At 45.5% G+C, this 8,410-nt stretch overlaps 2 protein-coding genes across 3 annotated transcripts in view; one reads left to right on the top strand and one right to left on the bottom strand.

Annotated features, from left to right (window-relative positions):
• kank1a (KN motif and ankyrin repeat domains 1a) overlaps positions 1-5,758 on the bottom strand; it is a 31,619-nt gene extending 25,861 nt beyond the window's left edge. For both annotated transcript variants that reach the window (XM_017433110.3, XM_017433113.3), the window contains exon 1: positions 5,567-5,758. The gene's annotated coding sequence lies outside the window, so the exon portion shown is untranslated. The remainder of the gene's footprint in view (positions 1-5,566) is intronic.
• A 1,977-nt stretch (positions 5,759-7,735) lies between these two features.
• fbp1a (fructose-1,6-bisphosphatase 1a) overlaps positions 7,736-8,410 on the top strand; it is a 7,661-nt gene continuing 6,986 nt past the window's right edge. The window contains exon 1 of the mRNA XM_017433141.3: positions 7,736-8,008. Within this exon, the coding sequence (XP_017288630.1) occupies positions 7,839-8,008 (170 nt within the window). The 5' untranslated portion in view covers positions 7,736-7,838. The remainder of the gene's footprint in view (positions 8,009-8,410) is intronic.

Here is an 8,410-nt window from a genome sequence, read left to right as displayed (position 1 = left end):
TCTCCTTCTTGCATTTAGCAGCAACTCGAGCACATTGCTGCCCCCTATATGTCAGGAGGACAAATAACACCTTTTCTGTTCAAATTGCCAACCCGCCACAGTGGCGTGTGCGTTGATCAAATTCACCCGCCACTTCAAATATTTACCCACATTTGGCCGGTGGCGGGGGCTAATTTCCACCCCTGACTCCAGGTAGAGAAAAAACACAAAGCACTACTTTCCTCTGAGATGTTAAACTCCTTACTGACTACAGAAAACAGAGAACTTCCCTCAGATCAACGTGGAACCGTTCTGTCCGGGTTCAGGTCAGAACAGGAGGAACCAGAGTTAACTAAAGCCCGAACAGAAAACCTGGTTTTAGCTTTTAGTTTTACTCGTTTTTAGTTATCCAGGAAGTCCACGACGACTCATTTTCAGACCAGTCAAACTAATTTTAGTTTCTCGCTTCTCTTTCACTAATCAGAGACTTTGTATTTTTTCTTTAGTTCCTTTAACAGATTTCAGGTGGTTCAGCCTCACAGTTCCCAGTCTTTAGTAGGTATGGACTAACTCTAATAGGTGGGGCTGTAATTTCTGAAAGCATTTAGAGATTTAATACTTTTTGATCATTTTGTTTTCAGGGTAACACTCGACTAAAGCTAACTGAGCCATCTTTGGTACGTTTACAGTAATGTTCATTAATGTGGACTCAACTTTCCTAAAATGTGTAACTTTTTCTAAATACTTCAGTTTTTGCAAACAGCCATCAAAGTTTGACTCTCCAGAAACAAAACATCTCAACTCTGAAGAAATTCAATCTGTTTCCAGCCGGAGGTGAGGGGACGACCTCTGAACTACCTCCACATCGTCCTGATGAGCTCGGCCTCAGCTCCCAGGCCCAGGGTCAAAGGTTACGGAAACAGTAGCGTGCCTGTATTGTGCTGACAGTGAGGGTGAGGGGTGGTGTGGCTGCAGGGAGTCATCCTGGAGGACAAAAGCAGCAACATTCCAGTGGAAACACTGTGGCGTTATGACGGGCCCAGAACCTCTCCCACCAAAACACCGGATTAACTCCCACGGCATTCTGGGAACTTTCACCACCAACTTTCACTGTTTTGTCAGGATGTGTCAGCACTGTTTATTACACAAAGTCATATTTTTGAGTCCAACTCCACTGAAAACAAACTACAGAAGGAATTCATCTGTTGGCCGAGGCTTCGAATCACGTTAACTAAAGTTACAGCTACTCGTCACAAACCAGGAACTCAAACAGCTTCAAGTAGTTCTCCAGAAACACTGATGTGTAACTCTGAAATGTGGGTACGCACTCAGTGTAAACAAAGCACTAAGCAGTCAGGCTGCAGTTTGAGTACGTAAACAAACCTGGAGTTTGGAATAAAATCATCATCAAGGACAGCCAGCTTCCTGTCACTTTTTTTTTGAGTGAGCCGCGACGCTCCGGGCAGCGATGCTCCGGGCAGCGACGCTCCGGGCAGCGACGCTCCGGGCTCTGCTGATGTTGTTGCACCATGAAGACTGATTTATGAAACGAACAGAAAACACCTCACAGTTCATTTGCTCTAAAGTTGATGGTTTTCTAAATCTACTTCCTGTCTTTTTGGCGTTGAAAAAAAGCCAGGAACATCCTGAAATCTGTAGCGTGCTCAGCTGAGGCGACTGTAGCTGTTTTCTGTCTGTTGTGCAGCTTTTTACACAGGTGAAACGGATGGGTCAATCAGGTGACAGGTGAGTGGGTCCCCACCCCCACTCTGTCTCCATAATTACCAAAGATCATCTATTTGACAGATGCAGGCTTCTGCTGGTTTAATTTGAGGCTCAGTGAACTGAAGGAGTGTTGATATCTATAAAAACCAGGTAGTTTCTGGGAGTCATTATGATTCCTGATATTTTTAAAGGGTCATATCGGCCCTGGGGGCCAGGGGACCAGGGGTCATGGGGTCCTGGGGACATGGGGGCCAGGGGTCCTGGGGACCCGGGGACCTAGGGACCTGGGGACCCGGGGGCCAGGGGACCCGAGGACCCGGGGACCCAGGGGTCCCGGGGAACCGGGGGCCACCTGTCTGCTCCTGGTTTGTTGTGTTTGTTGGATTAATGAAGTGAAACATGACACAGCAGGTGCTGTCCATAAACAAATCTCCACCTGCCTGGTGCGTCCGCACGGCGCTCTGATTTTATTTCAGCTTCACTGGTGGCTCATGTCTGAATCTGGTGAACAGCTGGAGCAGAAAGGAGGAACGACCTGGTTCTGACCAACATCACGTAGAGATCCGCTCCAGATGTTGTCCCGATATGAAGTTATCAGAACTGATGTCAGCAGAGTCAGGTACTCAGATATCTTCAGTACATTCAGTTTAAGATGGAACGATTCATTTGAAACCTATTTCCTGTCATTTAGTAAATTCTGAAGTCACCATCAGTAGCTTTTTATCTTTTTAAAAATCCGACATTTTCACTCGACTCAGTAAAAAACAAACAGAACAGAAATTCTAAAACAATCTGAAGCTGCAGACGAGTTAAAAAACAAAACTTTCACCTCAGACTGAAAAACTAAACGCTTCTTCTGCTAATAAAAAAAAAATCAGTCCTTCAGAGCAGAACCTGGGACGGGTCAGAACCCGGGTCAGAGGACCTGTGGACGGCGTTACCATGACGATCTTTGTGGAAACTGAAACCTGAGAGGACTCCGGAGTCACAAGGGCTGAAGACACACGGCCATGGTTCCATAAACTAACAAACAGTTTGTTCTCCCATCATGTTTCTGCTGATTAAACCATCTAACTCTGATTATTATGGGATGCTGAGCTCCTGTGCAGCCTGAGCTGATAAGATCCGTGGTATCACCAGGGAGTCAATCTGCTCTGTAAACACAGCAGGAAGTCATTTCCTGCTGCACGTTAACAGTTTGCTGTAAAAAGACACAGAGCGGGGTCTGAAACCTGCGGCTCAGGGGCCACATGTGGCCTTACAGACCCTCTGAAACGGCTTCTTGTAAGTTTGTCAAAAAAATGACAAACCTGAGTTATGTTTAACTCTAATAAGAGAAGTCTGAACAAACCGTCCCATTATTTCAGCACCAAACCCAGACAGATACGACTTAGGTTAGCAGGTTTTTTCTAATAATAACTATTTATAAACAAAGCACTGACCATTTACAAGAAGATATAAACTACAAATATAAAAGGCCGGTACCCTGAGATCTGAGAGCCCGAGGTGGGACGTACAGGTGCAGAACTGGTCTGCTCGAACCTGACAGGGCAACCAGAGGAGACATGGCAGCTCATATTTCCCAGCTTTGGTGTTAAACGCAGACTTTGTGTTGAGCTCCAGCCTAAACTGCGGTCCGAGCTGAGCAAACTGATCGGGTCTTTCAGGCAGAAAACTCATTTCTAACAGAGCACACACCCGGCAGGTGGGGGTTTCTAAAACAGATGAATTAAATGTGATCCATCCGGACAGAAACACAGAAACACATCAAGAAGATCAGGTTCAGCTGTTCCCTCGTACCTTATACTGACGCTAAAGTTGGAGGAACAGAAAGACAAATTCAGAGGAAACCTGAAGAAAGTCTTTAACTCAAACAGCTTCAGTTAAAGTCGACACGGTTCTGACTCACCTGCCTCTGAACTGGACTCTTTTCACCCTGCTGTAACTCAGACAGAACCTCCAACAACCAACATCCCAGAGAGACGAGGAATTAACACCGAGACGTCAGCCGCAGCATCGACCAATCACAGAGCGCGCTCGCACACTCACACACACACGCAGTAACCTGACAACAGCAGGCTGTAACATGAGCAGCTGGTGTCGACGGGCCGCGGTTCTGAAGTTCTCTCAGCCGGAAACCCGTCCAGCAGCTCTGTCTGTCGGTAGCAGAGTCCAGATAAAAAGTCTTTCAGGTAAAAAGGTTTAACTCGTTCGTCTTTGAGTCCTTCAGCTGTTTGAACCGGTGACTAAAAACACCAGAAGTCTCAGTCTGAGGAGTCAGAGCGGATCCAGAACGGGTCCAGAACCGTGTTTCAGTGAACGGGGCAGAAAAACGCAGACATTTGGCCAAAACTGAACTGTAACAAAAATTACAGAGATGATTCTCTCTGCAGAACCTCTGCAGACCCGCTGGTACCGAGCTGAGGGGTGGAACTCATTACATCTGGACCCAAACTGGATCCAATGGGAGGAGGGTCACCGCTCATCTGACCAAGGTGTTACCAGAACCGCCCGGTCCAAACAGCACCAGGCCTGGAGCAGCTGCAGTACCGGGCAGAACGTTTGGTGAGGAACCAGAGGGGAACCAGGACATACCTGCTGCAACACCTGAGCTTCAGAACCAAGACTGTTACAGCAGAAGCACCTGGAGAACCTGGGACACAGAAGGTCCAAACCCTCTGGTAAGAACAAGTAGATCTTTGGGACGCTTCACACACAACCATGGAACCAGGAAGTGGAACATGAAGGTTCTTCAGGTTCTGGTTCTGAAGATAAACACAGTGAAGGCGTGACGGTCTGCAGAGTCGATCTGTCAACTCTAAACAAATCCAAGTTATGGTTTCAACTTTAAACCTGACAAAATCCTAAAGTTCCATGTTCCTCTGAGATGGAGGTTAGCTGTCGGCCTGTTAGCTGTCGGTCTGTTAGCTGTTAGCTGTCGGCCTGTTAGCTGTCGGCCTGTTAGCCTGTAAGCTGTCAGCCTGTTAGCCTGTTGGCCTGTTAGCTGTCGGCCTGTTAGCCTGTTAGCTGTTAGCCTGTTAGCTGTCGGCCTGTTAGCTGTTAGCTGTTAGCCTGTTAGCTGTTAGCCTGTTAGCTGTTAGCCTGTTAGCTGTCGGCCTGTTAGCCTGGTCATTAATCTGGCTTCCAGTCAATGTGGTGTTTCTGTGACACTTTTGAGGAAAAAGCAAACATTATTATTATTATTATTATTCTGCAAACAAATGTGATTAAAATCTGAGGTTTTACCAACAACTATAAGAAAAAAACAAAAATAAAGTCCTCTGCTAAAACTTGCATCCAGGTTTGAGGCTGATGTTGTCAAACAGCTGCGGGTTGATTTGACTCTTTATTAAAACAAAGATTCTGGTTCTGCTGGGAGCACAAACAGAACCTTTCATCATCTCGAACCCACACCTGAACACATCCAGACTACTGAAGAATCTCAGCTTGTATCCGCGTCAACAACAACAACAACACAAACAACAACAACAGCAACAGCAACAAGGTCCTCCTTCCACCGGATCTTCACCTTCAGGTCTCACCTACTGGAGGTTCTGACCCGGTTTTGTTCTGGTTCTAACAGAACCCGGTCCAGCTGATCAGGGACTGTAAAGAACCGGTCAAGTGGTTTGGAGTTTAGGAGGACACGCTCTCCGAACCAGAATTTCAGTCCGACCCGTCCGGAAACTGCTCCAGATTAAACAAACACCATCTGACTTTAATTATAATCCAGATTAAGCAGCAGCGCTTCATGGGATTGTCTGGTCCGGTTCGGTTCGGTCTGCAGGACCCGCCTGATGAGACATGCCGAACTAACCGGGCCGAGCGGTTCGAGCTCAGAGACGCTGTGTTAGAAACTCACCCGCCGCCTCCGGAACCTGTTTGGACCCGAACCCGGCTCTTTCTGCTGAGTCCGCCTCTTTAAGGTCCAGTTCTTTAAAGGGAACCGGTCCGGACAAAACAGGAACTTCAGCCGAACCTGAACACAGTCAACCAGCAGCAGCACCGACTCCACCGAACCCTTTGTACTGACCCGCTCCAGCTCTGAGCTCTGAGCATGCGCAGTGGCTGCTCCGTCCAGCGCCGCGTGAAGGTCAATCAGAGAGTGAAGCACAGGTGTGTCGCTTACCTGGCCACAGCCTGGCCTACTGTCATTGACTGGGTCGAACCGAATCGAACCGAACTACCACCTTTTTACTCCTGTTAAACCTGTTGCACGTAAAGATTCAGTAACGTTAACTTCAACCTTTAAACTAACTAATTACTGAAAACAAAAATAAAATGTCTTAAAGTCTAATTCAACAGGTTTTAAAAAACGTGTTTGGAGTTTAACACGAATTTAAACTAAATAAATTACACTCGGACAAGTGTTTACCTACTTTTAGCTAACTTTGTTCCTCCTCCGCGGAAGAATATAGTCCTCAGTCTGTAAACTGGTCGGCGCATTGATATCAACGTTTTCCGAACCGAAGAGATTTTGGGACAAATTTTTACACGTATCACTACATGTCAGCTCCTTAAACTAAACATTTGGCTCATCTAAAGGTTACACAACTAAAAAGGTGCATTTTGACCGTTTTAAAGGTAAAATATAAACCTAAACGAGCAAAACAGACGAAGCAGAGACAGCAGTGCTGAGGCTGAGCGCCATCTTGTGACGGTTTGTTGAAACAACAGGTTTGTGTTTATTGGAGACTAAAATGTGTTTAAAACGGTCTTTTTTTCAATTATTCTGGATTTAATTACATGAAACCTGCAGGTAGACTTATAGATTGTTTTTCCTTCTTTCTGTTAGGAAAAGGGTGATTTCAAATTATTACTTTAAATTTCGGCTGTTTTCTTTGGCATCACTCAAAGATGTCTTCAGTTTTATTATATAATATATGTAAAATATATAATCACTTATCTGTGCTGACATACCTGTTGTAATTCAAGCCCCAGACATTTAAATAGGCTGCTGTAGTTTCTGTAATCATTCTTTCTGTAGCTTTGGAGCAAAAGAGTCAAGAGAAGACATTCCTAAAACTCATTTTCACATAATTTTGAGAAAATATTTTTATTTTCTTATAAAAATATTCTTTTATTTACTTATAGCAAATCTTGTTTTGTAGTAACAACAACTGTTCTATTTATTTATTTCAACCTAAACTATTTGTTTCAGGTTGAAAAGAGTTTGAAATCCTAATAAAACAGGTCAGATCGGACACGTTAGACACTGATTTAATCTGAAAACATCCCATCCTGGAGCCTTCATGAACAATGAGTTAAACCAACAAGCTGCAACATCAGAACCAACCATTGCTGCTCTTTCATTCTTATATGATCACAAGAAAAAAACATTCTTTTTACAGATAATAATATTTCTTCATCTGAGATCATTTACAACTGCAGTAAAATTTCAATGACTGAAGGTGTCACAATTTGTCATAGTTGGTATAAAATATGAGGTACAGTTATTATAAACTGAAAAAAATATGCTTTAATAGTTGTTTAGGTTGTCATCATTTTCTTGGGTTTTGGCTAAATTTGTCCACTTTCACCAGCAATAATTAGAGTTAAACATTTAATCTGCTTTTATTCTACAGAAGCTGAAAGGTCTGAGAGAGAGGGATGTAACCTGAGGATGGATGGATGGATGGATGGATGGATGGATGGATGGATGGATGGATGGATGGATGGATGGATGGATGGATGGATGTACGGTTGGATGGATGGATGGATGGATGGATGGATGGATGTACGGTTGGATGGATGGATGGATGGATGGATGGATGGATGTACGGTTGGATGGATGGTTGGTTGGATGTACAGTTGGATGTACGGTTGCTGTAATAACTTTTCTAATCTCTGTCTGGGCTCCAGAGGAATCTGTTTTCTTGCGTAAAGTCTGATATCGCCGCCATGTTTGCGCAGCTTCTATTCTTCCGCTCACAGCCTGGATTCAGGCTGTTATCAGCTGTTTTGTGCGCAGATAGTTTGCACAATGCTGGTTGTGTTTGCAGCGGGGCCACACCTCTCCCGCAGCCCTGGATCGGCCCCTCAGCCTCGCCTCCCCTCCGCTCAGTTCCGCCTTCTTAAGCTCCGCGTTTTCCCCGAAGCTTCAGCTCCGAGACAGCAGCAGATCGCCCGCCGCCATGTCCGACCGGGGAACCTTCGACACCAACGTGGTCACCGTGACCCGCTTCGTGATGGAGGAGGGGAGGAAGGCCCACGGCACCGGGGAGCTGACCACGCTGCTCAACTCGCTGTGCACGGCGGTGAAGGCCATCTCCAGCGCCGTGCGCAAAGCTGGGATCGCTCACCTGTGAGTTACCAGCCCCTAATGAGTTAAACCTGAGTTACCAGCTCCTGAGTTAAACCTGTGAGTTAACAGCTCCATATGAGTTATACCTGTGAGTTATTGGCTCCATATGAGTTATACCTGTGAGTTACCAGCCCCTAATGAGTTACTGGCTCCATATGAGTTATACCTGTGAGTTACCAGCTCCATATGAGTTAAACCTGTGAGTTACCAGCTCCTGAGTTAAACCTGTGAGTTAACAGCTCCATATGAGTTATACCTGTGAGTTACTGGCTCCATATGAGTTATACCTGTGAGTTACTGGCTCCATATGAGTTATACCTGCGAGTTACTGGCTCCATATGAGTTAAACCTGTGAGTTACCAGCTCCTGAGTTAAACCTGTGAGTTACTGGCTCCATATGAG

This window comes from Kryptolebias marmoratus, linkage group LG1, assembly GCF_001649575.2.
Source record: "Kryptolebias marmoratus isolate JLee-2015 linkage group LG1, ASM164957v2, whole genome shotgun sequence".
In the NCBI taxonomy this organism is placed as follows: domain Eukaryota; kingdom Metazoa; phylum Chordata; class Actinopteri; order Cyprinodontiformes; family Rivulidae; genus Kryptolebias; species Kryptolebias marmoratus.
Note: the sequence above shows the minus strand (reverse complement) of the source record. Positions and strands in the feature narration are given on the sequence as shown.